The sequence below is a fragment of the Drosophila simulans genome, chromosome 2R (assembly GCF_016746395.2).
Source record: "Drosophila simulans strain w501 chromosome 2R, Prin_Dsim_3.1, whole genome shotgun sequence".
In the NCBI taxonomy this organism is placed as follows: Eukaryota; Metazoa; Arthropoda; class Insecta; order Diptera; family Drosophilidae; genus Drosophila; species Drosophila simulans.
Window position 1 is genome coordinate 4,958,299 of NC_052521.2, and position 27,933 is coordinate 4,986,231.

At 46.1% G+C, this 27,933-nt stretch overlaps 3 protein-coding genes and 1 long non-coding RNA gene across 9 annotated transcripts; 2 read left to right on the top strand and 2 right to left on the bottom strand.

The window, feature by feature from the left end:
- Positions 1 to 65: 65 nt before the first annotated feature.
- On the bottom strand, positions 66 to 2,954 carry LOC6733399. Its single transcript, XM_016167326.3, has 4 exons — positions 2,800 to 2,954; positions 2,446 to 2,559; positions 2,118 to 2,385; positions 66 to 1,802 (listed from the first exon to the last, which is right to left on the bottom strand). The coding sequence occupies exons 2-4, from the start codon at positions 2,538 to 2,540 to the stop codon at positions 1,335 to 1,337; spliced, it is 831 nt and encodes a 276-aa protein (XP_016026321.2). The 5' UTR covers positions 2,541 to 2,559; positions 2,800 to 2,954; the 3' UTR covers positions 66 to 1,334.
- Positions 2,955 to 3,191: 237 nt separating this feature from the next.
- On the top strand, positions 3,192 to 8,861 carry LOC6733400 (anillin). 2 transcript variants are annotated; one of them, XM_016167592.3, is made up of 12 exons: positions 3,192 to 3,332; positions 3,438 to 3,752; positions 3,815 to 4,294; positions 4,376 to 4,742; positions 4,808 to 5,173; positions 5,232 to 5,403; positions 5,566 to 5,698; positions 5,766 to 5,942; positions 6,008 to 6,229; positions 6,285 to 6,651; positions 6,792 to 7,090; positions 7,152 to 8,861. In XM_016167592.3, exons 1-12 carry the CDS (start codon positions 3,315 to 3,317, stop codon positions 7,869 to 7,871), a joined length of 3,636 nt encoding a protein of 1,211 aa, XP_016026323.1. In that variant the 5' UTR covers positions 3,192 to 3,314; the 3' UTR covers positions 7,872 to 8,861. The 2 variants fall into 2 exon arrangements, with proteins under 2 accessions (XP_016026323.1, XP_016026322.1); XM_016167591.3 differs by having other exon boundaries at positions 3,815 to 4,742.
- LOC6733401 (feline leukemia virus subgroup C receptor-related protein 2) lies at positions 8,180 to 27,898 on the bottom strand. Of its 5 annotated transcripts, none has more exons than XM_016167324.3 (11): positions 27,758 to 27,898; positions 27,496 to 27,602; positions 18,751 to 19,084; positions 15,909 to 16,020; positions 15,654 to 15,756; positions 14,877 to 15,101; positions 10,725 to 10,866; positions 10,331 to 10,527; positions 10,136 to 10,260; positions 9,821 to 9,931; positions 8,180 to 9,720 (listed from the first exon to the last, which is right to left on the bottom strand). In XM_016167324.3, exons 3-11 carry the CDS (start codon positions 18,893 to 18,895, stop codon positions 9,432 to 9,434), a joined length of 1,449 nt encoding a protein of 482 aa, XP_016026327.1. In that variant the 5' UTR covers positions 18,896 to 19,084; positions 27,496 to 27,602; positions 27,758 to 27,898; the 3' UTR covers positions 8,180 to 9,431. The 5 variants fall into 5 exon arrangements, with proteins under 5 accessions (XP_016026327.1, XP_039148677.1, XP_016026325.1 ...); XM_039292743.2 differs by having other exon boundaries at positions 27,724 to 27,873; XM_016167322.3 differs by lacking the exons at positions 27,496 to 27,602; positions 27,758 to 27,898 and adding an exon at positions 21,808 to 21,830.
- LOC120284468 lies at positions 10,814 to 12,428 on the top strand. Its single transcript, XR_005543743.1, has 2 exons — positions 10,814 to 10,902; positions 11,791 to 12,428. It is a non-coding gene; the product is annotated as an uncharacterized LOC120284468 (long non-coding RNA).
- Positions 27,899 to 27,933: the final 35 nt, after the last annotated feature.

Genomic DNA, 27,933 nt, shown 5'->3' on the forward strand with positions numbered 1-27,933 from the left:
AAGTGCCCTCGGCTTTGGTTCTCTCTCTCTGCACGGCGCGAAAAAATTGAACTTTAATTCGGTAATCAAAATTTGTATTCTAAAGAAATTACTTATTCATAACTATATGACAAGATTAAACATCCTATGATTATATTAACATTTCTAAGAAATTTAGCTAAGAGGTACTGCGATTTATATGACCAACTGTTGTACTCAGGATGTAGTTTCATCCAAATTTATATGCTATTTTTAGTGTTGCTATGAAATAGTATACAACTTTGCTTTGCTTTTCGGTGGAATAAAACAGCCGGCCGGCTTGGCGGAGTCGGAGGCCCACGCCCAAGCGGCATGTCCCATTCGGATGCTCGATCCTGGAGTACGCACCCGAAAATTGTACCGCTCTTGCCACATTTGGAGAGCCGATCACGCTGCTGATATCATATTTTCGAGAGCATCATGTCCATTTTGGCAATGGCAAAACAGGCCGCTCCACTACGATCGGGCTTCCATAAGTAGAACGACTTATAGATACTTAATGTGCCATCAAATACATTGTTGCACACAATGTGCACTCGATAGTCGAAGTTCTGACAACCCTATGTTTGACATTTAATTACAAAATATTATTGTTTAATATTGTTGTAAACACTACATAGTTATTATAACTTCAAAACTCTCAATTACAATCTATGTGTGTATATCACATTTTCTATATATAAAGTAACTATCCTTAAAATTACATTATTACTGTAAGCTAAACTTATTTTTTGCTCATTCTGCATTTGACACAAGATGTTCGTGTTGAGAGGCTAGTCTGTGGAACCAGAAATCTTCTAATGTGGCAGGCAGATGTTGTTGCCGCAGCTGCCGAGAAATCCGAGTCTTCGACGCAGAAAGGGGTAAGCAGGGGGCATGGATCGAAGCCGAGTCTGGAGCCTTTTTCTGTGCGTGTGCTCTTCGCAATCGGCGGCAGATAAAGCGGCCTGTCCAGAGCCGATCGGCTGCCCTTTTTGGGCAGCAGCTTTGAAGGACGCGTTCATGGGACGCTGTGGCAAACAACTCAATTTTAATTAAACGTTGCGCTCCGAGAAATAAATTAAGCATGCTGACCAGGTTGGCTGCGCAATATCTGGACAACCTTGGGTCCCCCCGCCTGGACTTGTCTCGGGCAGCAGTGATAAGTGCATAGCCGTTGCGTGATTCGACCCAGAAGACCGGGCGAGTGGATAACAGGTTCCCACCTCGGCTGGCTTTATCAAGCGGCACAAAGAGGCTGATTCTAGTATTGTGCTAACGCTTAATTATGTGCCACAACAAGTATTTTCATTCTTTGTACTTTAATGCATGGAACGCTACTTGAGGAACGCTTGCAGGCGATTCTGCTGCGTTTTGCTGGCGTCTTTAAACGCGCTCGACTTTAGCTGGGCGGCTATTTGCAGCAGTACGTTCTGCTTCTGGGTTTTGGACTGCGTTTTGGGTGCGGCGGGCGCCGGCTGGGCAGGCTTCTTCTTTTTCTTCTTCGATGTCCGACTTGGGTTTTGGGCAGCTATGCCGACTGGTTGGGACGCCTTTTTCGACGGCGCTGGCGGTTTGGAAGGCTGCTGCTGTTGCTGGGGCGCTTTTTGCTGCATTTTCAGGCCTGCATTGATATCTTTATTCGGCGCCTGAGACTTCTTCCTTTTGGCCTTCTTTTTGTTTTGGCCCGCTGGCGCAGGTTGTGTGGCTGCCATTGTCTCCTCCGTGGCTCTTACTTTGGCGCGCTTTCGGCCCTTCTCCAAAGCCAACATTGTCTTGTGATGGCAAACATCGCAGTCCACGGCCTGCAAAAAGGAATTGGGTTGAGGTTAGAGTGGCAGGAATGGGTCCATATGTACACACACACGGATCAGTTTGAAGCACTGTATAAAGATCTTTCAGCTTCTTTGGTGTTAATTTAAATTATTATTCGCCCAGAAGCTATATATTTAAATTTATATTACTATAATAAAGTACTAAACTATCCATTTATACCATTCATACATGGAAGCATACAGAGGCTATCAATATTTATGAAATTAAAGAAAAAAGTAGTTTTGGCCTGGGAGACCTCTTTTCCTACTGTCTATACATAATTTCTATCAGCTCCTGGCTCTTACCATGTTACTGGCCATACGCTTCTTCAGCCACTTGGCCCGTTTCCTGGCCCCGCTGTTCATCTCGCCCTTTGCCATCTTGGCCTTCACGGCTTCCAGCTTGGCGATTAGTCTCCGGTTCTTAGCGCTCTGCTTCAGTTCTTGTGGCTGGAGGTGGAGCTGGTAGCGGCCACCTGTCCACTGGTTCCCGCAGCGGGAGCACATGCGTGCGGGTCCAAAGCTATCCTCGGGCAACTGGACATTGTGCCGGGCCAGCTTCCTACAGGTGGTTCTGGATTGTTTTGGAAACGAAATTTTAGTAGGTGCTTAAGGAATTAGCAACGAATCTCACATGTAATAGGATTTGAGGATCCGTTCTGTGTGGGTTTCATCAGATAGTTTGTTGGCACAGTTCCACAGCAAATCTACTGTTTTTTGATCACTCATGGTGGAGGCGTAAAAATTTCTGAAAAAAACCAGTTCTATGTATTTAAGCTAAATTATTTACTTGCGACTTAAAGTTTTATTTTTTACAACATTTATAAACGGAAACCTAACGGAAAAGCCAAACGTAAATAAGTAGCTTAAATAGAGGAAACATGGCAAAATTCAAGCCAAAATAGACAGCACTGACGGCACAACGTGCGCAGCTTACCAGAAAAAAACAAAGGTGAATTTCAATCTTATTTCCAGGTTTTTAACTTACCAGCAATGCGAGATAAGTATTGAAAGTGATACGTGGTAAATTACACTTCGATATTCATATATAACATCAATAAAAACACTTTCTTATATTTCTTTAAGAAATGTAAACAGCTGTCGGCCGAAATTAAACCGGTAAATGTGTGCGATTGCTCAACCGGTTCAACCATTGATGTGAGACAGAGCTGCCACCCTGCGAAATCCGACAGTGTGGCAGCCACTGGCAACTCACCACTGGCATTTTCTCCCCAATTTCGGTTTTTCGCCGTGGTCAGTTGATGGTCCTACGGCATTTGCGCGTCGTTTTGAAATTATTCAACACATCTGAAAAGCCAACCGCCGAAACGGACAGAAGCGACGCGGAGAATTTCGAATGCAAACGGACGCGCAACCCGCCAGTGAAAAATAAACACACACATCAAATATCGCCAACGTGGAGTGTCGAGCAGTACAGTGAATTCAATAGCATAGTGCGCGCAATCACGACTAGCATTTGCATTTGCAGCTGCAGCAACAACAATGGACCCGTTTACTCAGGTACGAGGCCAATTCGCACACAACGAAGCCCTTTGTCTGGGATTGCACTGGTGTTAGTGATGGCACCCGCGGATTTTCACAGACATTTCCCATTTTCCCTTTCAGCACATGCTCGAGAAGGCGGAACAGCGCAGTCGCGCCCTTGGCATCAGCAACGCCAGCAAGTTTCCGCTCGCCGAGTGCAGCGTTCCAAGCTCCTCCGCCACCTCCGCATCGGGCGGGGATGCTGGGGTCCTGGCCCCGAGGAGCCGGTCGCCTGGAGGCCAGAGCGCGGGTAGCGGCGGCGGCAAGGTCGTTATGTTGGGAAAGGCCACGCTGGAGGCGTCGCCGGCCAAGCCGCTGCGTCACTATACGGCGGTAAACAAGGAAAACTTGGATATGGGCATCGAGATAAACATAACCACGGACAAGCCAATTGGGGTAAGTTCCCCCTCCTTTTCTCGATTCTCTCCATTTGCTCATCCTTGCTGCACTACCTCCAGGTGCAAGTTGAGATCCAGGAGCAGGAGGTGACAGATGACGAAGATCAGGCGGAAGGGGGTGCGCTCAATCCCCTGCTGGAGGCGGAACCAGTAAACCAGCCACTAGCCAGGCTAAGGGACACTTCCCGCAGCCGACTGCAACGCATGGGTGCCCTGTACTCAAACACGGACGATCTATCCTCCCCAATCCACCGAACCGAGGGGCAGTTCCATGTGACAACGGGTGAGGAAGAGGACTGCGGCAACCGTAGCAGTAGGCAACCAAAACAGCGGTTGGGCAAACTGGCCGCCTTGGCGGATACGATCAATCAGTGGGAGGATGACACGTCGCACCACGAAGTGCACAGACCCCTCGAAGCACCTCCACCGAAACCGCATTTGTCCAGTCGAAGGGCCGAGAAGGGTCCAGCACCACTGCCACCCAAGAAGGACGAAGTCGACGAGGCTGCTAGGACCAAGCAGCTGAAGTGGGATCCCAAGGTATTGAGCTCTCTGGAGGCACAAGGTTTTCAGCGCCGCGAATCATCGACCATTAAACACACATATGATTATGCCAAACAGGAAGAGACGGCCCCAGCCTCCAAAGTGGAAGAGGCGGCATTAACTGCCAAGCCGCCAGTGCCGCAGAAATCTACGACGGTCAGCCAGGTCGCCAAGAACTTTGCCTCTTCTGCCCCAGCGCCCAAGCCCGCACCAGCGCCTGCTGTTAGTGTGAAGTCTGGATTAGTATCCGGACGGGCGGCTCTTTTTGAAAACAAGGGAACCGGAGGACAGACGCAAGGCCTACGCAACCAGAAGGATCCTTGTGAGCTGTCGCTGAAGGAGCGCATGAAGCTGTTCGAAACGGGCAACAACAAAGCGATGTTGCCGATGGCGCCCATAGGATCTGCTCCCAGTATTACCCAAATCCGAGCGGAAGAGGTGAAACGTGAGTTTGTGCAGCCCTTCCATTTTCATAATAGCTATCTAATACTCATTTTTCCTTATTAACAGAACATTTAGCTGCAGTGCATCCGGTGACCGCTGCCGCTGCTACCACCGTGGTTGCAGCAACCAAGCCGAAACCGGAAAGCAAGCTGCGTGACAAGGTGGCTGCTTTGGTGGCAAATGCTCAATCAAGTGCTGAGACGCGTATCAAGGACATTGATCGCCAAAGGCAGGAAGACATGCAGATTATTTCTAATCGCTTCAACAAACAAAAGGAGCTCTTTGACATTCAACCATCCGACAGTTCTTGGGCTGCTCAGACTCGACCTCCCGCGCCAGCTCCCAGCAGAGTAGTGCGGCCCATGCCACCGCCTCCACCACCGCCCATCGCTGGTCTCTCGCCCGGACTGGCCAGCAGCAAGAGGCGATCACGTAAGAAATAACTAAGCCCTTCTTCTAAGGACTTGTCCTTATACATCCGCAATTTCAGCTGGTGATGCGCCCACCACTGACGAGGATTCGAAGCGAGCCCGCAAATCGCATTCGGATCGACTGTATCCCGCCCTGTCCGACCTCGACTCCAGCGGCGACAACTGCTGTGCCGCCGAAACTGCCTCCGCTACGGATGACAGCCATCAACTGGACGAGGAGGAAACCGATAGGTGCGCAGACAAATGCTACTCCTGCTTGCTATTCCTGCTCTGCATCGAGTAGCATTCCAAGACTGATAGGCCTAAGACACATAGCTTTAAACCCCATCCCCTAGACAAGACCAACAAATAAAATCGCTTTCTTAACTAACCGTTTATCTTTGATTCGTGCAGTTGCATGGATGACGACCAGTCGCAGACTGAGGACAGTAGCGCCGGCATGTGCAATGGCAGTCTCGGCCGCGAGATAATGAGCGCAGTGCAGCGCAACGAAGCGGAGATGCAGCAGCAGCAGCCGGGCAAGAAGGTAAGTGCAGGTAGAAACTGTCATCGCAGCGGGTGGTCACCATTAACACGATTTCACACCTTTCCAGACTGTGCGCTATGCGGACCAGGACATGTATTACGACGACAGCTCTCTGAACTCGTCGCAGGTCTCAGCGGGCATCGATGATTATCTGGATGAAGCACTTGTCGAGGACTACGGCAGCACTCAGGATGACCAGAGCGACAGCGGGGACGAGCAGAATGCCAGTCGGCTGTCCTTGGGCGTAAGTATTTGCTGATTAAGTTTCCTTGTATATCAAAACAAATAATTCTTTAATTACATTTTCAGAGCAAGGGAACGACGGCCTCAAACAGCTTTTCCTTCCGAAAGAATCCTGCCTCTTCGTGCACGCCTATCGAGGAGCACCATGAGATGGAGATGGACCTGCAGACGCCACTGCTCAGTGGTGCCCAGCCGGTCAAGTCTGAATTGAGTGTCAACCAGGACAACGACAACCTGGTTACCCTGGTGCACACGGTCAGCTTCTATCGCCGCCAGCAGAGTGCCAACGTGAGTTGATTACTTATATGCCAACTAACAAATTCTAAGTACTCTGTGCCTTTAGAGCTCCAATTCCACACCGGTTCGCAAGATCTGTCGAGAGCAGCAAGTCATGCGATCAGCCCTAGCAGGCGATTGCCATGCCAAGCACAGACTGGAGTACGACTCTCCTCAGCAGTCTGATTACGTCGCAGGAGCAGTAACTGACATAGCGGATCAGACCGACGAGGACGACGAAGAGATGCAGAATGCGCGGGAAGTAAACGATGCATCGCAGGCACAAGACAAGATCAAAAAGCTGTTGAGCGAGGTGTGCAAGCAGCAGCAGGTGATAGGACAAGCCAGTCAGGCCCTGAACCTTTGCGCTGCCACCGTAGAGTTCTCCGGCTCCACAGAGTCCGTGGAGGGAGAGCGGTATCTTCTTCTTGCAAGTAAGTGTCTTACGTTTGCTCATCTGTATTGTATTCGAGTATAAATTGCCTGTTGAATTCCAAACAGAATGGGAAATTCGAAATAGGACCCTAAAGTCTCAGTGTCCAATTTAGCTGACATCACTTTTGTATCCTTGCAGCCCATCGACGCCAGGCGTGTTTGGATGAAGTCCAGCGTTTAAGAGTTGAGAACAGTGTTCGTCCGGTGGGGGCACCAAAAGAGAAGGGCCTACTGACGGTCAAGGACATAACCATTCCACTGCGACAGGAGTACGTGCGTAAAATGGCCTCGAACAACATTAACGGCCATCATCTTGTGTGCCTCCTGAAGTACAATGAGCACGTGCTGGCCACCAAGACAGTACCCACGATGCCTGGGCTGCTGTCTGTCAAGTTTCCGGATGTCCTGCAACTAAACAATGTGTATGCTGACTTCAGGGTAAATATTACAAGTTTTCCTTAGCCAATATTCCATTTTATTGCGTAAACTTCGTCTGCAGATCACGCTAGAAATCTATGGCATGTTGGCTCAACGCGATCAGCTGCCGCACGAGCTGAAGTACCATATCAACCTGAACAAGAAGGGTGGCATCAAGACGCCAAAGAAGAAGGGCGGCGAGAATCGACTGGTGATGCCGCCAGTACAAAGTCCGGCGGGACCGCATGTGGTACGGACACCGCAGCTGGTGCAATACGGCTTTGCCATTTTCTCGCTGCGTGAAATTCAACGCACCACATGGACGCTGACCCAGGTGCTGGGCGTCAGTCCCCTGGAGGGTGTGGTTCACATGAAAGTCAACTGCGAACTATCCGTTAGCGTGGAGTACAAGGGATTCCTTACCATGTTCGAAGACATCTCCGGTTTCGGCGCTTGGCATCGTCGCTGGTGCTATCTGAATGGCTCCGTAATCAACTACTGGAAGTACCCGGATGATGAGAAGCGCAAGACGCCAATGGGCAGTATAGATCTGAATTCCTGCACTTCGCAGAAGGTGACCACGGCACCGCGCGACATTTGCGCCCGTCTCAACACCATGCTGCTGGAGTGCGAACGGCCGGCGCTGGAGACGGACCAAGAGTCCTTGATAATCGTACCCAACGGACGTACCACCACGGTGCGCCATCTGCTCTCAGCCGACACGAAGGAGGAGCGCGAGGAGTGGTGCGCCCACCTTAACAAGGCACTGACACTGCTGCGCGCTTGGGGAACCACCCACTGACCCGCTGACCCATTGCAATCTTGTCAGCAGCACGGACAATGACCACAAACGGGCGGGTTGTTAACAGTTTTCTCTTTTTAAGTTACTCAATTTGCTATTTTAATCGCGTTCGCATTGGTATTAATTTTGTTTTAACTTTGCTTTATGTTTCCAATTCAAATTATTCGTTTCCATCTTGAAGTGGGACACGTTCGTGTTCGTCTATATCGACTTAACCTTTTACTTATGTATGTACATTGAATTTAGGATGACTCGCTAAATATATAATATGTGTAAAACCCAGTAAAAAAAAAAACTAACGCCAGTTGTACACTGATTATTTAATATAGTTTATTGAATACTTTTATACACGTACACATTTACATTCACATATATCGTTTTGCAAGAACTCGTGGCTATGAAGAAATCGCTACGTGGCTTCCGCGTGTTAACTATCTTTTTATCTCTGACCATCCGGAATCTAACAACAAGTGAGAGTTAAAGCTTGCGTGTTATCACGACGCCGGCTGTTCTAGTGCCCATCTCGGATTCGGCACCAGGTTTTCTGTACTGTGTAGGTGGTTCATGTCAGGTAGTCAGTGTGTCTGCTCCTTGGCCATCTCAATTGACTCTGGGTGGAAGATACATAACTTCCTTGCGCTTGTCACTTGGCCTAAAGGTCGGCCTAAAGGCTATCTACAAAAGTGGATTACGCATTGCCGCCGGCGGAGTGTTCAGTGTGGGTTCCTCTACTTCACAACACTATCAAATGTATAGATATATATTTCTCGTATAGGTATATATGTATATATTTTGACTTGAATCTGCTGTTAGTTGTAAATCATCATCCAAAATATTACAGTTTGCCAGATATGCAGGATATACTTGTGCTTTGTACAACAGTAGCAGCGCCCTCGGTGGATCGGGTTCGGAATACAGTTATATATATTATGTACACACTCTGTTGCAGAAGGCGAAAGGCGGAAGGAGGGGGGAACAACAATCGAAGACGAGAGCAGCGCAGCTACTGTTCGGTAATTCGGCATTCGCTGGTTTCGGATACACTGCCTCAAACTGCTTTGGATACTCCGCTTAGCAATCAAACTGTCAACGTTCGCTAGAATATTAGGGCTATAATACTGGGCATATTTCCATATACGTAATACGTAACATGTCTTGTCTTGTCTGTACTGTGTGGCTTGCCTGTGTTAGTTGGTGTTGCAGTGCAGTGGCAACGCAAAGATAAAGCGGAATTTCGATGCAAGTCTCGGGGCTGCTGAATTTGGATTCATCTAACCTAAGCACTAAACCGTAATCGGTGGCCAATATAAAATTGAAAAAATAACTGCCTAAGCTTACTCATATTCATATTCATGTTCGTGTTTGTATTCGCATGTGGTGTGCGTGTCGTGTCGTGTTCGTGTGTTGCTATGCACCTTTAATGAACAGTTTAAAATTTTTCAAATTCAACACTTAAGGCTACAACGGAATGTACAGTAAACTATTAAATAAATTAAAAAGTAAAACGATATGCGTGGAATACTATACATAAAAGACGGTCGCCGTGCCGGCCTGAGTTTCCTATGGATTGCCAGCCTGGCCGCTGGCCGGCACCTGGGCGTTCTGGCGCCGCAGATCCGACTGGGTGATAGCCGTGATAATGGTGCCCACAATCAGCATCACGGCCATGGTTATGTTGGCGGCTATGTCGCCAAACGTTGTGAACAGTTCCGAGTAGAAGAGCGTGAAGCATATGCCGAAGGTTTGAGCGGAGGCGTTCAGCAGTCCGGAGGAGGTGCCCTCCGGCTCCGGGAAGGTCAGCTCGGCGCCGAACTCGAAGCCCACCGGCAGATAACCGGTCATAAAGAAGCTGGAAGGGATTGAGTCACAGGGAAACCATTTAATTTGATCACACTCTACTGATATAGATTTATCTTCCAATAGAAACCTTCCTGCTTGATTGCACTTACCCCAGCAGAGAGGCCGTCAGGTAGACCACCGCGATGTGCCCCGTGTCCAAGGTGAAGGTGAAGATCCACATGCCCACCATGGACAGCGCGTAGACCGCCAGCGTCGTTTCCCTGGATGGAATGGAGGTTAACCACAATGAGTACCGCTCATTAAGCATTGAGAGCCCCTCATTCAATTAATAACAACTTGTGCAACTGCTGTGCCAAAACTTTCTCAAGCAGCCCGTTCTCAGCGGGGCCACATGGCGTATGCGTAATGAGTTTCGAACACGCTCGGAAAAGCCCTTGAAATCTGCTTGTGGCGCCTGTACTCACTTGAACTTGTGCGTCTTATCCAGCACAATGCCCGATACCACGGAGCCCAGCATCCCGGCTAGCACAATGCTGAGGCCAATACGTCCGGCGTCCACCTCGTGGCCGGGATAATACTTCAGCACCACCTGGAAGCAGACACCCAGCAATAAGACCCCATTAGCCGCTCATTAATCGAGTGGGAGTAGGCGTTCGTACCGGATTGAGGAGCGTGGAAATGGCGTAAAAGACGCCCACATTGATGCCGTACGAGAGGAGCAGGAAGATGAAGTTCCGGTTGGTCATCAGGTTCTTCAGCGACTGCATGAAGCTGACTTGCTCCGCTCCGGAACTTTCCAAGAGTTGGGCCGCCTCCTGGGCGGCGGATGGCGGAGTGGGTGGTTTGTCCTGGAAAACTGCCAAAAGTAGATATTTATTATGGGATTATCACTTTTAATTCTTGCTGCTCAAACTTAATGGTTTATGGCCTTTATAACATGTTTAAAGATTTAATCAAAGATGTGGAATATTTTAAAAGCTCTTAAAGTTTATAACGATTGTTTATTCAAATGTAAAAATGTAAAATTGATGTAAATTAACGACTTAAACTTACATATCACCATCAGGACGAGCAGGATGGAGGTGAGCCCGGCCACCAAGTAGAACATCATCTGCAGATCACTGCCCACCGTCTCGAGATCCGGTGAATTGGGCACCAGCATGGGTGGCAGCACGAAGCCCACGGCCACGCCCAGCTGCAAGAAGAAAAGAGAGGGGCGGGATGTTCGATGGTACGTACAAGTTGCTCAAAGCGAAATCTGTTTCCGGTTCCGCCGCTGTCTCTGAATCCGCGTCTGTTTTTGCTCCGCTTCCGGACTTTCACTCACAACACCCCCCTTCCCCCGCTGACCCCGTGCACTTGTGTTACCAGTATTCACGCTGCAACTGTGAAATTGATTTATGGTGGCCCGGATAGATGCATACTCCTGCTCCTCCTATGCCGGATTCCCCACTAACTGCTTTCCTCAGTTGCCTATGTGTTTTTGTTTTCGTCAAAGTTTGTGGCGCTGTTCCAGGGCAAAAAATAGATGTACACCCGGGTCAACTGCGACAGCTCCACTTTTTTCCGCACAAAAGTTGAGCTATGCAATTTTTAGTTGTTTTCCTTGATTTTTGTGCAGGATCGACGACGAGGTATCATGTGGATTATGTAAAAAGTAGCACTTTCCGTATCTCAAAAAGGTTGCTCGTAAATCGCTCAATCAGTTTGATGTAAATAAAGTCGTTTTTGAACACTAGAACCTTGGGAGCAAACTACATACATATTTATTTGCCCAAGGATACTATCGATTATAGGGTATCCTTCAGTCGAGCGACGCAGGTGATAATGCTATTTTATTAACCTTTTTTTCGGTGGCTATAAATCGGTTTTAGCTGACATATGACAGTCCGGAAAATAAATTGGACCGTAAAAGCAATTTTAGTGGCGTAAAATTAAATTCATATGCGCATGGAAGTAAAGTTAAGGCACCATCCTAACTGGATTTAATCCAGTCGCATATCGCATATTATTTAATTAGCAAAGGCCTTCGGCGAGTGTTTACATTTTAATTGAATTGAAACACCTTGCCTTTTGTGCAAAAATAATCACCTCAGTTCCGTTGATTGTTTTCATTTAGGCAAACAAAGGAAAATGCCAGCCGACTGAGCAGCTCAGCTCCACACACACAATAAACTCAGCGGAGCATTCCTTTTTGGCAATAGCTTTTGGTTTCCCCACAACAAAGGAAAGGAGAACCAATGGCGGCCAGGGGAGCGAACTCAATTCCCACTGACCTTTGCCACTATCGTGACCAAACAGACACCGATGCCGGAGCTGCAGGTGGTCCGTGCTTCGGGTTGAGGCCACCATTTAATGGAGCACGCAAACATAATCAGTTTTCCCGGTGCCATCTTTACTTAGCAGATTGCCGTTCCACTTCATGGAGAAGGGCCGAGATTATCCGAGTAAGCCGAATATTTCGCATTCATCTGGGTTTTCCACGAAGAATTTCCCGCGGATTACGCAGCAAGCGTTGGGATTTTTCTTTGCGGAAACCCTTTCCAGGTAGAAAATCATGCTTTCCAAATATATATAGTATATAGTATAAAGTTGTTTGTTTATAATTAAAATTGCCTGGATATTCAAACGTTGTAAAAGTTAAAAATTTCCTACGAAACACTTTCTCCTATGGAAATCCTTCCGTCATAAATGTCAAGGATCCAGTTTGTTGAAACCGATGAATTTAAATAAATCCGCTTGATTCGGCAATGAAAATTGGATTGGTTTTTGAAATACTTGGGCAAAGTGAGTCCGAGCAAATTCATAGAATTGCAGCCATTTGCATAAATGTATCCGAGTGGTGGGTCATAAACCAGACAGATGCCAGCAGCTCATCTCCAGCTCCAGCTCCACCTACATCTCCATCTACCCATTGCCAATTCCCCGTCCGTTGTCCGTACCCTTTGTTCCGGTCATTTGGGCATTTACGAGGGAACGCAAAAGAACATTCGAGTGGGACCCTAGGCTGCAGTCTGAGCCCCCGCTCCATGCCATCAGGAGTAAATATTTGAGTCGGCTGGAGACGGATCGAACGTCTGAGCCTCGTTTGGAGGGACTGAGGGTTCTCCAATCCGGCGGAATGTTCGCTGGCGGCCCTGGAGAACGTTATTCTCGACTTGGCGGCACAACTTGTTCCGGCCGTGTTTACATGGCCATCCGGAAAAAAAGCAACGTGGGGAGGGGGCTGAAAGAGGCGGCGGGATAAGAAACTGTGTTTGCTCAGCACTCTGGCAACAATGCTCCTCCGCCAAATCCGTTTCAGCTCGGCTCAGCCAGTCAGAAATCAGAGATTTGGGGGGGCGGATGGGATGCTGCAAGCGCGTGTGGTGCGTCGTCCTTGCCAGATAAGGCTGCCAAGGCGATTGGGAGTGGGTGGTGGCCCGTTGGCTGGGCGTTCGCTTTCAATGTCACTCGGTATGTGGGCCACCTACGTGGCCCCACGCTGCGTTTTTTATGAAGGCTCTTTTTTTCGGGCACAAGTTCGGCTTGGCATTTCGACAAGAGATTACCCGGACTGGCTTTAAGCCCTTCGCCTTCCGGCCCACTGTTCCACATCATCGCCCCATCCTCGTCCTCACCCTCATCCTCATCACGTTGCCCCACAATGTCACATCCCATTGTGACTTCCTACCTGGGACAAACGGAAATTATAAGCCTTTTCATCTGCACTCGAGTGAAAGGCAAATATGACACACAGGTGCGTTTAGGATGCTATGTGTCTTGCCGGGATGTCAGTGGGTGCACACGTGGAAATGGAAGTGCAAGTGGAAGTGGAGGTGCAAGCCAGCTCTGGATATTTGAGCCCCATATTTGCACTTTCAGACCTCCCGTCCGACGCGCTCGTAAATCAACATAAAGAGCAAACTGCTCCACATCCCCTGACAGCCGCCTCCTCCTCCTCCCCTACCTTCCCTTCCCCATTCCCAGGCCCCTCTTTCCTCCTCCCTCCCTCCAGTGGCATTGTCATTCATCACCGGCCCACCTGACACTGCTGGCTGATGGCTAAGCAAGCGGCCTAATTGTTTTGCGGTGTTTAAGCCCATAACCTGTCGAAAGCAAAAAGTGCAGCCAATCTGCACTGTGTTGCATGTGCATCTATGTATCTAGGGTATGCTAAATATATCATTTAACAATGAGTTATTTTATATTGAGTTTATATTTAACCAGTTATCTTATCTTATTCAGCTACAAAATAACTAGATGTGAATAATGTGGTTAATTCTGTCTCCATTCACATCTTTCAGATAATTTAAAACAAGCAACATGCATCTACTGTCTTCAACTGCAAATTGGCCTTAATTCGGTGAAACAAGTAGATAAACCACTTTCCCAAACACATTCCAAATTCGTTGATGGTTAATAAAAAGTGTCTTCGTCACTGGCTTACTGAATTGCCATCCTGATTCCCATTCCCTGCAGGCAGTTCGAAAGTCAAGAACTCAACTAGTCGGTTGGCCGCCATCTCGAGTTGTGCACTTGCAACTGCATAATGCATGTCACCCCACCTCAGTCCATCCCAGCCCAGCCCAACCCATCTCCTCCTCCTCCCGCTGCTCCTCCAACGGCGACATTTCAATTGTCCAGCCCCATTGGAAGATGACGACGATGAAGGTATTCGGGCAATCACTTAAGCTCGGGGAATTTCGGAGAGGTCATTTCGTTTGTTTGTCGCTGCTGAATAAATTGAACCTCTTGCCGCTGGCCAGAGATGCGGATGCAGTGCGCCAAATTGAATCCACTCAAAGAGCCTGCCGCATGCATTACCAGCATTCGGGAGCCATTGAGGCGGAACGAGGCGTGGCACGGGGCGACCCAGTCGTTGTCGGTTTTGTTTAACTTGTGCGCCAGTTCGGGCAACTCTTTTGGGCAATTTCATGATTGACTGGCCAGGATTCACAGGCCACCCGGCTCGAAAATGTCCGAGCAAGACACTTCCGCCGCTCCGGAAGTGGGCTAGGGCCACGTTCCCACTTATCCTTGCCCGACTTGCTGCATCAATCTACCGAATTGGGTCGGAGGCGGGCCACTGCCTTTTCTGTGTTAATGCAAATTCAACGGCTCACTAACTCACAAGACAATGTCGGAGCTGGCGTACATGGCATTACAGTATCCCATCGACGACGACGGCCACGCGGCGTATGCGTGTTCCGGCTATCCACTCACCTGGTTGCCAAAGACTCCCACGCTGGTGGCCGAGGACACCTGGTCCGGACCGAACCACACCGCAGCCAGGCGCGCGGGAAGCGACAGGATGCACACCTGGGCCAGGGCCACGATCGACTGGCCGATGAAGCTGACGTAGAAGAGCGACGGGTCCACCGAGAAGACCTTGATCCAGGCACCCACACAAGTGCCCACGATTCCCACGAGGGCCGTGATGCGAAGACCCTGTTGATGACACGTAAATTAAACAATTGGGGCTGTAAACAATGGCACTAGCAACTTTTGAGTAAGTGGTACTTTTAAGTGAAAGAAGGCAAATTATCTAAATTATGCTGTAGAATAGGTAAAATGCTGAGAATAAGAATACACTCCCTAAAGTTATGAAACAAGTAAAATAAGGCGTTATTCAACACTCTTTATCCTGATAAAAAGTGTCACTATTCAAGCCGCTCTGGCCATATCCTCCTCTTTGTCCGTTCGTGTGTCCGTATGTCCGTAAGTTTTAACGTCAAGTTCTCGGGAATTGCATAAGCTAGAAAGCGGGGATTAATAAGGATTCGAGTTTACTTTTCATTTTCTAACAGTGTGCCAAAAAATGTTTAAAAATCTCCCTCTTCTTCATCCACTGGCTGAGTCATTTAATAATAGTAATATTAATAGGATACATTAAATGAATTATATATTTAATACTGATCATAGGTATATTATCAATATGCACTTCCTAACTTAATAGAAATAATTATAGACTATTTTTCGCTCCACTGGCACTGCACTTACCACTTTATCCAAAAACCAACTGCCGGGGAATATGAGCGGAATGTACAGGATCATATAAATCATGGACGTCCAGTCCACCCACTTGTCGCTGATGCCATAGTAGCTGCGGGATAGGACCAAGCAAGAATGCACTTGAAGTTAATTTATGCAGCCCCAAAGTCAAGTTGTTTAATGAGCTTTTCGAAAACTTTTAACGAATTGCGCGACGCGATGTTCCGGAACCGCACGAACCGCCCTCGCAGCCCGTTCACTCACCGGGTTATTATGTTGTTGATGATGGTGTATTGTATCCACTGCATGGCATTCGAGGATGAGTAGAACACAAAGAGGATGAGCACCGCCCAGCGTCGGGCGTAGACTTTGTACCCTAAGAAATAGAAAGTGGAAATTGAATGCCAGCCAGGTGAAAGCCACTTCAGAGTGCTCATGACGCGGCCCAAGGCTTCCCATCCTGCGGAGGAGGACCCCGTGTAGAGCTGCACCGGATTAACTGGATCAGGGGCTGGGATTACACCACTCACTAGTTCTTCACTACTTCCACTCGCGCCTAAGGCCTTTTCCGAAGCTAATATCCATGCAAATGATGGCGCCCACCATCGCCCCATTATCGTAACAAGTTAATCCGCCCTTTCTGTTTTCTTAGTGACGTCGCGGCCTTGAAGTTTTTTCGGTACGTCTCTAAATTTCCAACTTAAAGGCCTCCAATGGCAATCTTGTAAGTTATACTAAGCAGCTTATGTCTCTAAATTTATATGGGGATGTAACTGGAATCTTTGGTATTATCATTATACATAATAACTTTTGAATTTATAAAAACATTTCCATTTATTGGGTTACTAATTAGAGTATTTTTGTTTTGCTGCAACTACTTTGTTTTGAATATATTTAATGTAATTCGGCGTAGCAAAATATCCTGAATAAGATGAAATTAGGCCCCATGAGGTTATTTCCTCTGAAAATGGTTTCCCCGAAATTTGAAATTATTGTTGGACTTGTATAAATAGCTTAATTAATTCCGATTCATGGAATCCGCGATTTTCGCTAATGAGGTTCATTTAAGCAACTATTTTTGCATTGACCTAAATCGAACTTGAATAAGAGCGCAAATTTCTGTTCAAATTGAGTGGAAATCCTTGGCTTTAAAGGCAATTTTGATTTGGTCATTTGTGGGAACTTTTAGTTTCCCCCGGAGATCCTTGTGATTAAAATGTTTGATTACAAATAGAACGGGCACACTAAATGCGCAGTTTTGCACCTTGAATTAAATGGCTATTTGGTATCACTATGGGAATCGCATGCATCGGATTGTTTATATATGTATGTAGTATATAGGCTTTGGTTCTATTTATAACCATCTTTTTTGTTCCAATTTGTGACAATTCACCGGCGACGTCACTAACTTTTCGGCTTGCATGGCATTGAAAGTACAAAACGCTTTGATGCCGTGCTTTATTTGTATTTTTCAGTTTTCAGTTAAAGCACGTGTATGCACAAACACAGGCAGGTACAATGGTCACACATGTGTTTACAGTGCACAGAAAAAAATAAGGGATTACTAAATCAATAAATATTTAATTTACTTAAGGTGGCTAGTGAGGTATTTAAAGTATGTATATAGATGCCATTCTTTAGGTTCATAGAAGAGTCTTAAAGTTCGATTTTAAATAAAGTATATTTCCTTATGTAGATTTTGTATCTTAAATGTATTGTTAATCAAAGGTGACTCTTTTTTCTTGCAGTGCTTGCGGCTGGCTTGCTTTTAAGTGAATGTGCGGCGGTGGCTTTGGTTTTGGCAGGCTCGCCGAGTGCATTTGTGTGTGGTGGTTGTGTGTTGCCTGGATTGCACACAGCACACCAATGCAATGCCTTCGCACACCCACACACCCACCCACGCACCCATACATCTATGCAGCCGCAACACAATCACAGACACGTAGATACTATTGCCTACCTTGAGGCGCAGTTAGGCCAGAACGCTCGTTCGCGTCCGACATGCAAAGTGCAGGTGCACATTCAGCTGCAGCGGCAAGTCAACTGCGCGACTGTTCGGCTTGAAATGCCAACTAGGCGAGTGTTATAGTAAGTAGTGCCACATGGCACCCACATCCACCAGTCGCCGCTGAGCGAGCGGACGGGAGGACTCACAGGATTGGGTTCGGTTGGCAGTCGCTGGCATTCAAACGGTTGTCATGGCAAGTGTCGGATTCGAAAGTATATAATATCTATTCGAAAAGCACGCCCAGAGATATTTTAAAGGGTATCTGGTAAAGTTTGCGTTCGAAAGTATCTAATATATATTTGAAAGGCACGCCCAAAGATAATTTAAAGGATATCTGGTAAAAGTGGGATTCGAAAGTATCTAACATCTATTTGAAAAGCAGTCCCAGAGATATTTTAAAGGGTATATCTTAAAGTTCGGATTCGAAAGTATCTAGTATCTATTTGAAAAGCACTCCCAGAGATATTTTAAGGAATATCTGGTAAAGGTCGGATTCAAAAGTATCTAATATATATTTGAAAAGCACGCCCAGAGATATTTAAAAGGATATATGTTATAGTTCGGATTCGAAAGTATCTAGTATCTATTTGAAAAGCACTACTTCACGTTGCCAACTCAATCATTTCGTTGAAATCAGATACCACATCTGTTGCGGTCGTACGCTTTCGATTGACAGGGAAATTGATTACATTTCGACGTTTTCAAGTGCTTTCGGAGATCGAACTACTTTGATTCCCAACTATCTATACTTTGATTCATAACTTTACGAATTTAACTTTTTCCAAAGCCCAGTGTTGCTACCCCTAACAACTATTTCCAAAATCATATCATATCAGTGTTTTTGATCCGTTTTTATGATATGAATAGAAGAATATGGTATTGATAACTGACAGAGTTGTTAAGATTACTGTTCCATTTGAAGATACTCGTATCTTGGATACTAGTTCTGTTTGGTTTTAAATGCTTCTTTGTCAAATGGAAGTATATGTGAAGGAATAGTATGTTATCTCAAGTAAGGATAGAGATATGCGAATGCTTTTGGGTGCCTTTCCATTAAAGTCTTTCTGGGAAATGTGGATTATGCTATATATGACTTACCTTCGGCTGGAGGGTTATGGCCACCCGCCGCCTTGAGCCCCTTGCCCTCCTTCTCCTTGGGCGTGATCATGTCTGTGGACTTGCTGGTGGCAATGAAGGTCTCGCTGTTCTCGCCAGCTCCACCCGCACTGTGCTTCAGATCCATCTAGTGGGTGGAAAGTGCTGGAAAGAGGTGCTACTCGCAGCTGGAACAGGCGGTGCTAGTGGGCGGTGGTGCTGTAGCAGCGACGGGCTGCTCGGTGGTGCCGTTGAGTTGCTGGCTGGATAACACTCTGTTCCTTTGGGGGCAGTCGTCGTGGTTGCTTAAAGCTGATATTCGAAAGCAGTGGTTCTTCTGCAAGCAGGCAAAGATCACAAGATCACAGATCAGTTCAGTTGAATTCGGGCGTAAATCGGAAATAAGCTATTAGCTAACTCTGTGTGCCTAGAACATCCCTCTACTCTGCGGTCAATATAAGTAACTAGCATTGTGGTTTAAAAACCATTTGTGTTGAAATGATATTGCTAACGAGGCTATTGTGTGTTGGCCATGAACTTGAGAGTGTTTTGGTTTTTGTCACTCGAAAGTTGGAGATATGGCTTCAAGGTGAGATTATTTTGAGCTAGAACAGCTGGTATTCAAATTCGTTTTAGTTCAGACAGCAAACGTGCTGTTCTACGCAAATACTAAGCAGATGTTCAGATTAAGCTGCTCTAGTAAATGGGGGAATAAATGAGTAAATTGCAGTGTAATCTACAACCCTTCAGCCATAAATCTCATCAGCTCGTTTTTTGTCACCTATCTGAATATGTTGGCTAATTTTATTGGTTAACCAGCTGTTAATAATAATAGGACAAGCTAGCAAAAAGCTTCATAAATTAAACAGTATACCCTTTGAATATTTCCCATTGGATATCAGAACAAACCGAAATGCTGTGGTTTTGGGTAAACCAAAGTGAACGATATTAATATGCCTTAATTAGCTTGTTGACTGGGCTGATTACACGCGAATTTGCATCTGCTGCTGCTGTTGTGACATTGCAATTTGCTTTAATAAAGCCATTGAGTTGAATTTAAGCGCCCCATTCGCCCCAATGCCACTTGTTGCTCTGCGCGGATTTTCAGATTTTTTTGTAGCTTCAGCTTAGTTTAAGCTTTAGCTTTGGATTCAGCAACGGATTTGGATTTGGATTTGGCCTGGGGCCTTGGCAAATGCAATCTGCGCCAGTTGACTGACTTTGAGCGAGTGCGTCGCCAAATAAATTGAGTGGCTTGGGAGTGGAATTGGAATGCCGGATTCCGGTTCGGATTCCGATGGCATTTGGGTCACTATTTTGGCACGTGCATCTCGATGGCTTAATGCCATTAGCCGCCGCGAGATGAAACTGTTATTTTCGCGAAAAACATGCCGTGTGTGCAAACGGTTTTTCCCTCATTTCCATATCAGCTAATTAATTAGATCGCTCGTTTTGGCGCTGATAACCGGCCAATTGAATTTAAAATGCCTAATCACTGCATTAAATCAATTTGCCTCATTAAGTGAAAATTAAGGTAGATTTTCCATCAAGATTGAGTTTTAGTTTCGCAGAGATAACAACCAACTGGCAAGGAGCCCAATCTTCGCGAGCTTTACGGATCGCAATGAATCGCCAGAACTTCATTGTCCGTTTCATTGGCCTTTCAAACACTTGAGATTGGCGTCATGGTCGCCAGTTGGCCAACCCCAAATCGGTGGGGGGTGGGTGTTCTTCGCCCAGATAAATACCCGTAAATGGAGTGGGGTGTTCGCTTCATTCGATGAGTGTTAAAACTGCGATAAGACGGATTCTAGACAGCGGTTACAAAAAAAAAAAAGCAATAAAACTGTTTATTTATAAGCAAACATAAAATTTGTGGGAGCTCACGGGTTTGCACAAAAAGTTACTTTGAATGGTTTGGTTTACTCAAGATTCATTATCTTTGATAATTGTATGGTTTTTATTTTTCGTTCCCTTGTAATATTATTGCAATGTTACTGTAATTAAGATTTTAAATCAATGCTGTTGATTTTTAAAAAAATAAATTGTATTGTTTACACTTTTTATGAAGTTGCATTGACACACTAACACAGTTTTTTTAAAATGGGTTTTCCGAAACCTTTAAAGAGTCGTGCTTGGAATAAAGTTGAAATGCAAGCGTACATATATTTATAGCTTGTTTATTGTGTAAAACAGCTTGTTATTTTTGTTTTGTATTTTTCCAATTATGTGTGGCTAATTTAATTGCTAAATATTTGAAATGTGTACACTTCTTTCTGTCCTTGTAACTTGTAATCAGTTTTCCACGCACTTGACCTTTCTATTGTTCACTTTTTCAGATGAACACCATTTCAAACATTCTAAAATCGTTTTTTAGGAACTTGAAAATGGCTTTTGTGTTGGTTATTTCGCTCAGTGTAGCTGCCAATGCAGGGGTTCCGAATCACCGTAAATAACTTCCCGAATCGGAAATTGACTTTTAACCGCACATACATACATATGTACATATGTATTTAAATTTCGAGGGGGATTTCCCAAACCTGGCCCTAACATTGGGTCGTTGCCCGCTTGCAACCACACTGCACCCACTTGGACACACTCTTGCTCGGCACGTTCTTCTTTTGTCCGGATCCGAGCAGCTGATGGCGTGGTGGTGGTGTTGCTGTTCCGCCGGAGAGAAGACTACGTACGGAGCACGCAATCGCGAACGGACAAAGTGGTACTGAAACTGATTTCGAAACGCTCGACGCTCCGCTCCGCTCAAGAGCGCGAATGTTGATGTGCAAAACGCTACGCTTTCGGCTCGTTCGCCAACAGCTGATTCGAGTTCGCCAAGTCGATGGTGATGACAACAAAGTAAGCCCAACCAGCCGCGTCTCGAGTGACCAGCGCTTCAGCTCCGGAGGCGCGGAGTGATAAATGATAGCGAACTGGTTAAGAGCCGCGACTCGCAGTCGTTTGATTGTTTTACGAGTGCGCGTGGTTCATTGCTGTTTTCCTTTCGAATTATCGCCGGCGAGTCCAGTGACACATACGGAACACCACCACGTTTTGCCAGACCTGAGCTGTAAATCCGGAGTGGAGCAGGTGACCGAGTTTTGGGACTGCGCACTGTGGGATCTGCATATGTGACGGGCGCACGGACGGACACTCATTTCTGGCATCACCTCCGCATCGAAAACAAGTCCAGCTGTTGTGAATCAGCGCAGTACAGGGAACACACGCTAAATTGAACAGAGCCTTAAACAGGTGACTTTAGGGAGTAAACAGTAAACAGAACTTTCTCAACATTTGAATCTCTTACTACCAGATATAATCAGCTATTACTGATAAGGAACCACACAGAATAGTTAAAGCTAGTTAAAATATTTAAATATCTAGTTAAAATAATTGATTAAAAACTAAATCTAAGGTTGGAAAACAAATCCGCCCATTTATTTAAATTAAATTTGTAGCTACATTCGAACTAAATCTTTTATAATATATTATGAACACAAATAGAATTTTAAATATTTATAAAAAACACACTTTAACATATTTCAGTTATTACTAAGCCCGCCTAAGCTGTAGGGTATTAAGGGTGCGGCTTAAATATGCAGAAAGGCCTAACACTCCGTGGACAGAGCGTAGAAAATTAATTATTCGTGAATGCCAAATGCTCCGCTTAGCAGTTCACCTTACCGCTGTCCCCCTGTACCTGGCCCACAATTGCATTTGCAAAGCATTTTAAATTTTCTGTTATTCGTTGGCGCTCCCTCCCCCCTCCGTTGAGTGCCCCCCTCCCCTTCTTCTAGAGACCGAAGCACGTGGATTTCTGGCTTCCCTCCAGTATTTACATATGTATGCACCTCTCTTCTTCCGGGCGACAGGTCTCTATATTTTTCACTTCGCTCTTATTGTGGCCTTTATTGAATAATTTGCCTGCGGGAACTTCCACTTCCCACTTACCACATCCCCAACTCACGGCGGCGTCTCCATGCCCCGCTCTCTCCCCTCTGCTCACGGAGTCCGGACGACAGACGACGGATCCGGCGGATCCGACGGTGGCCGCAGCGTGGTAGCGACGCCATCGCCGTGGTTGGGGGTCATTATTCGATTAAGGCAAATTATTATGTTTTATTATTTATAATGCAAATATCAGCACAGACACGGGCGATGGACAGAGATTCGCCGTGGGGGTGGCCTGGATGTCGCCCGTTCATTTGTTTCGAGTGGCTATTATCAGACCGTGCACTGTGAGAAAAAACCACTGACTGCGACATATATTCAATGTTTTCAAAAATACGTTCTGCATTTCTTTGAAAGTTTAAAACAATATTAAGGAATCATTATAATTGAAAGCATTTTAAATATAAATGTTAAAAAACTCTATTGGAATCCGAATAGTGAATATTCTTTTTGAGTGTCACAAGTGAGAACATATATCATATATCATATATATATATCATATCATGCTCAAAATTCCCTTATCGAATAGAGGAAAGGGCATAAATAACTCCAATTATGGTTAAGTGTACTCAAAGGCATATCACAACCGGAATCTCTTACGAAATAGAAAATAGTAGCTCGTTTGATTAAACTAAAAACTTAAGTATAATTTCTTGTAGTGCTCCGTTCGAATTCCGGACTTATCACCGATACGTACTTTGTCGCCCGACTGTGCGAATATTTTGCGCGCTCCCATCAGTTTCTTCAACTCATTGGCCGATAATAAGCTCGTAAGTCGAGTGCTGATAAAAATTTAACGAGATATTAGGCCGATTAGTGTATTAGTAGGGGGGAATTACTATTATTGACCTATAGCAACCGCCTCTCGGCTCGTAAATCGCAAGTCCCGTTGATCGGATGATTTCCACCGATTTCCCTGTCATGTGAAGTGGTCACGATTCATTGCCCTCGCGACCTTACGAGTATGGTAAACCATCCAGGGTTTTGCCCATAACAGTCGGAGTAGCTATTAACATGTATATTAACTTGTTTACTAAGAGCCTTTAATGGATAAATCTCAATAGGGCATTAAAACTGTAATTTATTTGACTACTCTCTAAATAAACTACATCTGCGATGCAAAAATTCAAATCACATTGTACTTAGTATGCAAAATGTGGGTTTGCTTTATCCAACTAGGTTTGATTTGCTTGAAACTAAATGTGGCTTGTATTTGTATTACCAAGGATGCAAGGACAGCAAACATGGCCATATCCTGTACTTATTCAAAACAGAAGAGGAAAAAAGTATCTGCAAACGGGCTAACAAGTTCTTTCAATTCCACGTAGAGCTTAAGTCAATCTATTATTGCAGCAACAAAGTGAATGATATGGCCAACTGTGAACGTGGGATTCACCACCGCCCAGCTGGTCCGGAGTCCATCCAGTTCCGCTTTGGCGGAATCAACAACCGTATACGCTGCTAATGGATTCTCACTGCGCCACCCGCCCGTAATCCTTTTAAGCCCCGCCCGCCACCTAACCCACCCAGCTGGATCCACCCGTTCCTCCCAGTTCCACCCACTTAGCCACTTGAGAAGTGTGCAAAGCTGCGCCCGAGGGGCGGTTGCAACGTTCCTCATGCGCCTGGCTGCAAACAATTGCATTCGAGTTCCGCCGGCTTTTGTCTTGATTTCACTTCAGTCGGCCAGCTGAATTGGAAATGCAGTTTGTCGCTGGCAAGTGGCCGGCGGACACAATGAATCGCAAATTCCAGCGCAATCCTCGCGCCAATTAGGCAAAGGATCCAGGGAAAGGGAAATATTTATGCGTCCAATTTGAGCGTTGGCAGCCCACACCTTTGGGCCATTTTGTGGCCGAGCTCATCCAATGCCGGGCTCCAAATCATAAGCATAATCAACGGGGGGGAGGGAGGATTGTGTTTTCACGCTTCCCTGGAGCGGAAGTGACAGGAAGAATCATGACCCAATATTAAGGGTGGTCCACCATGGAGGATCCTCTAAATCAAACTTGGGTTCAGCTGTTTCGTTTTTGTTTATGGCAGATTTAAATGCTAGCCTTAGTCATTTTCGAAATATTTCAATGTGCAGTAGAGCATGTCATAAAAATTACAAAATATGTATAAATTATTTTAAAGCTTCCTTTTTGAATGCCTATTGTTAATTTAAGAGCTATAGTATTTTCCTGTGAAACAAGTTGCCATTTTCCCTAAAAGTTCACATTAATTTCGATTAGAGCCTTTTACTTTGGGGATACTAACGACTTGGGAGGCCTGATTGTATTGGTGTGTGTGCTCGTATTCGAGGAGTGGGTGGTGTCCTGGTATCCTGGAATCCTGTCGCTTTGTGCTCATTAATGCCTCCCACAGCATTTGTCAGCCGCACTTAATCCTCGGCAAATCGCGTAATTATGTACGTGCACAATGGCAGCGCCTAACTGCGATATAATTTCCGCAACATTTATTTATTAATTAAAAAATTTGCGCCATTGACGACGGGGCTTAGGGGTAAGCTAGATAAATGACCATAAATTGTATTTTATGGCCCGGGTTCTCTTCAAATCACAAAGAGAATGAAGCACCGAGAATACCTAAAATTTGTAGCATACTTTCCAGCGCGCAGCGATTTTGCCATTATCAGGCGAAAAGTTTCGGCCACAGCAGCAGTTGCTATACCCTTTTTTTATGCCCCAACCAACCACATGCTGTGGCTGGTCCTTTTTCCGATTGGAGATTGCAGGAGGAGGTGGTTTCTAGTTATGCAATTCTCGGCTGCCTTCTGCGATTAGTGTGCAGTTTTGTCCGACTTTCGCTCACTGCGGCCAGATGCGTTTTTAATTGCATCAAAGAGGACTTCCGCTCCTGGACAGCCCGGCCTTGTCAGCTTCCTAATTGGACATTTGTAATTAACTTCGCTGGCAGTCTCTCACTTTTTGTTCCTTCCTCCGCCGCCGCCTCGCACTTGGCTCATTTCTCACCCTGCAGTTGGCATTTAATGCAGTTGACCCTTTTCCAGCGTTTTTTCTTTCTGGCTTATTTATGTATCGCTCGTTAGTTTTCGGCGGACGCTTATTTATCGGCTGCCCCGGGGAGGTGGTGCATCTGGAGGTGGACAAGGTCGGATTTAGTTTACCCAAGTCCAGCGTGGACAGTGGAGCAGTGGGAATGCACCACCCACCACCCCAACCGCCTGACAAATGGCTGGCAACAAAGGGGCTTAATTGCCTGGGCGAATGTCTCCGGTTTGTCATAATTAACCCAGCTCGAGTGCACTGCAAATGCATTCACTGGCCAAATGGCGACTTTCGAATTCATTTGTGCTGGCCGCAGGAAGTGGCCTACTTTCCGCCCCATTCGAATCAATAATTTTCTTGGACGCCCTGCTGCCCCCCATTAAAGTTGCAAGTCTTCGGCGGTGGCGCAGCTCTCGAGCACTCAATTACGTGTTGAAAACTCGTCTGCCACCACCCACCGGTTTACCTTAGTTCTATTTTGAGGAACGTCCTTGAAAGGTGGCAATTGACCTATGCGATAAATAGTTTGCGGCTGGCTGTGGGAACTGATAAATGCACTTTGTTATGTCTGGCAGTTGAAAGTTGAAAGTCGAGTTGTTCTGCGTTGCACGATAAGTGTGCAAGTCGATTTATAAAGTGGATTTCTATCCATCAAGTAGTTAACAATCGGAAATTTCAAATATTATTTGCATATTAAAGTAAATTTGTTTAGCTTAAAGCTAGGGAACTTAATTGCTCGGATACCAACTAGTAAAGAGCAAGCTGTACGGAAAGAAACTTCAGCGAATGGTGAACTTTAAACTATCCAAATAGTTAGGGAAATTAAGAGGAATTTATAAACAAACTTGCTGCAGAAGTTTGCGAATAAAGCCACTAAATAAATTTATTCTTCGAGTATAGCCACTCTTGATAAGAACTGAATTAAGATGTCAGTACATTATTTGAATAGAGCTCAACAATAAACATAACTTGTATCTGAATGCAGTAGTTTACTCGGAGTCGTCCTGTCCGTCAAAGGTGAGAATAGATGGCCCTGGGCAAAGTGGCTATTAAAGCTGAAGCCGTAATGAGCTTAAGCATTCAATGCTTTCGGTTCTGGGTACCTGTGTGCGTGGCCGTGTGCTTGTGAGAGTGTGCTTCAGTTCAAAAACCTCCAAACATTACGTCACAAGCTCGAATCCACACAGACACACAGACGGGGAGGCAGTGGCACACATTGAAAAGTGCTGCGGGCCAGACACCAACACATCCACACACCGAAACACCGACACGGTGGTGTGGTGTGGCATGGCATTCATGCTGCTCTCGTACATCCTTGCTGTGCCGGAGCTTTGGACAGGGGCAGCTGGCTGTGTGGGTTAAGAGCGGGAACAGGGGTTAAGGATGATGCCTCTGCGTCTGTGTTTTGCAATTGTCTAGCTGCTCTGCTCTGCTGGGGTTGGCTCGGTTGGTAAGTAGAGGAATGTGAAGACACCTGGACCCGGATCTGGGCAACACTTCTGTCTGTTGTTCCGCTCGTTTTTTGCTCTTGCTGGCGGAAAAATCAATTTATGGATTTTAGTTTCGTTCGCATTTGTTTTTATTCGCCTCAGTCCCAGCCGCATCTCTCTTTGACACGTTCGCGCCCCTCAAGTCTTTCACTGCGTCTGGCAGCTTGTTGATGCCACGGCGAAGCGGAATCCTTCAAACGTGGCGCCTTGCAGCACTCACCGCCCATCACAACTCGCAATTACAGCAATTTCTTTTAATTGCAATCAAATGAGACGATAACGCTTGCCGCACTACTTACCCTTTGGCAGTCCGCCTCTCTCCGCGCTTCTCACTCTAGCTTGGCAGGATGCAGGATATAGCCGGAAATCTTCGGTTGGCGCGCCAAAATGAGTTACCGTCGTTCAGCTGCAATTGTGCGTTTGCGTTTGCGTTAGTTTGCGTTGGTGAATGGTACAGAAGGCGAAACGGAATTAATTTATTAGAAGGGGTTGGGAAACTGGTACAATTCACGGCACTGTCAACCCACTTTCGCCTCGGGCTAAACTTGGAACCACACGTACTTGGGCACTTTAAATGTTTGCTCTGCACTGCAAAAGTTCCCTCCTTTTCTGCGGATACTGCTGCTGCTGCTGCCTCGGCCTTTGCTTCTCTGAGGACCAACACGCTGGGGAGGAATCGCTGAACAGGACTACTGGAATCCTATTGCCTCGGTCCCTTTTATACGCCATGCGCTTGC

What these genes read in the sequence shown, in the direction of transcription:
- LOC6733399 (XM_016167326.3), bottom strand. Translation starts at nt 2,540, where the DNA reads ATGAGTGATCAAAAAACAGTAGATTTGCTGTGGAACTGTGCCAACAAA. An exon ending in ATCCTCAAATCCTATTACAT is followed by an intron (nt 2,386 to 2,445) that starts GTGAGATTCGTT and finishes AAAACAATCCAG; the next exon opens with AACCACCTGTAGGAAGCTGG. An exon ending in AGCGTATGGCCAGTAACATG is followed by an intron (nt 1,803 to 2,117) that starts GTAAGAGCCAGG and finishes TCCTTTTTGCAG; the next exon opens with GCCGTGGACTGCGATGTTTG.
- LOC6733400 (XM_016167591.3), top strand. An exon ending in AGCAGCAGCCGGGCAAGAAG is followed by an intron (nt 5,699 to 5,765) that starts GTAAGTGCAGGT and finishes ACACCTTTCCAG; the next exon opens with ACTGTGCGCTATGCGGACCA. An exon ending in GCGGTATCTTCTTCTTGCAA is followed by an intron (nt 6,652 to 6,791) that starts GTAAGTGTCTTA and finishes GTATCCTTGCAG; the next exon opens with CCCATCGACGCCAGGCGTGT.
- LOC6733401 (XM_016167324.3), bottom strand. Translation starts at nt 18,895, where the DNA reads ATGGATCTGAAGCACAGTGCGGGTGGAGCTGGCGAGAACAGCGAGACC. An exon ending in TGGGAGTCTTTGGCAACCAG is followed by an intron (nt 10,867 to 14,876) that starts GTGAGTGGATAG and finishes TTCTTCTTGCAG; the next exon opens with CTGGGCGTGGCCGTGGGCTT. An exon ending in TTTCCACGCTCCTCAATCCG is followed by an intron (nt 10,261 to 10,330) that starts GTACGAACGCCT and finishes GTCTGCTTCCAG; the next exon opens with GTGGTGCTGAAGTATTATCC.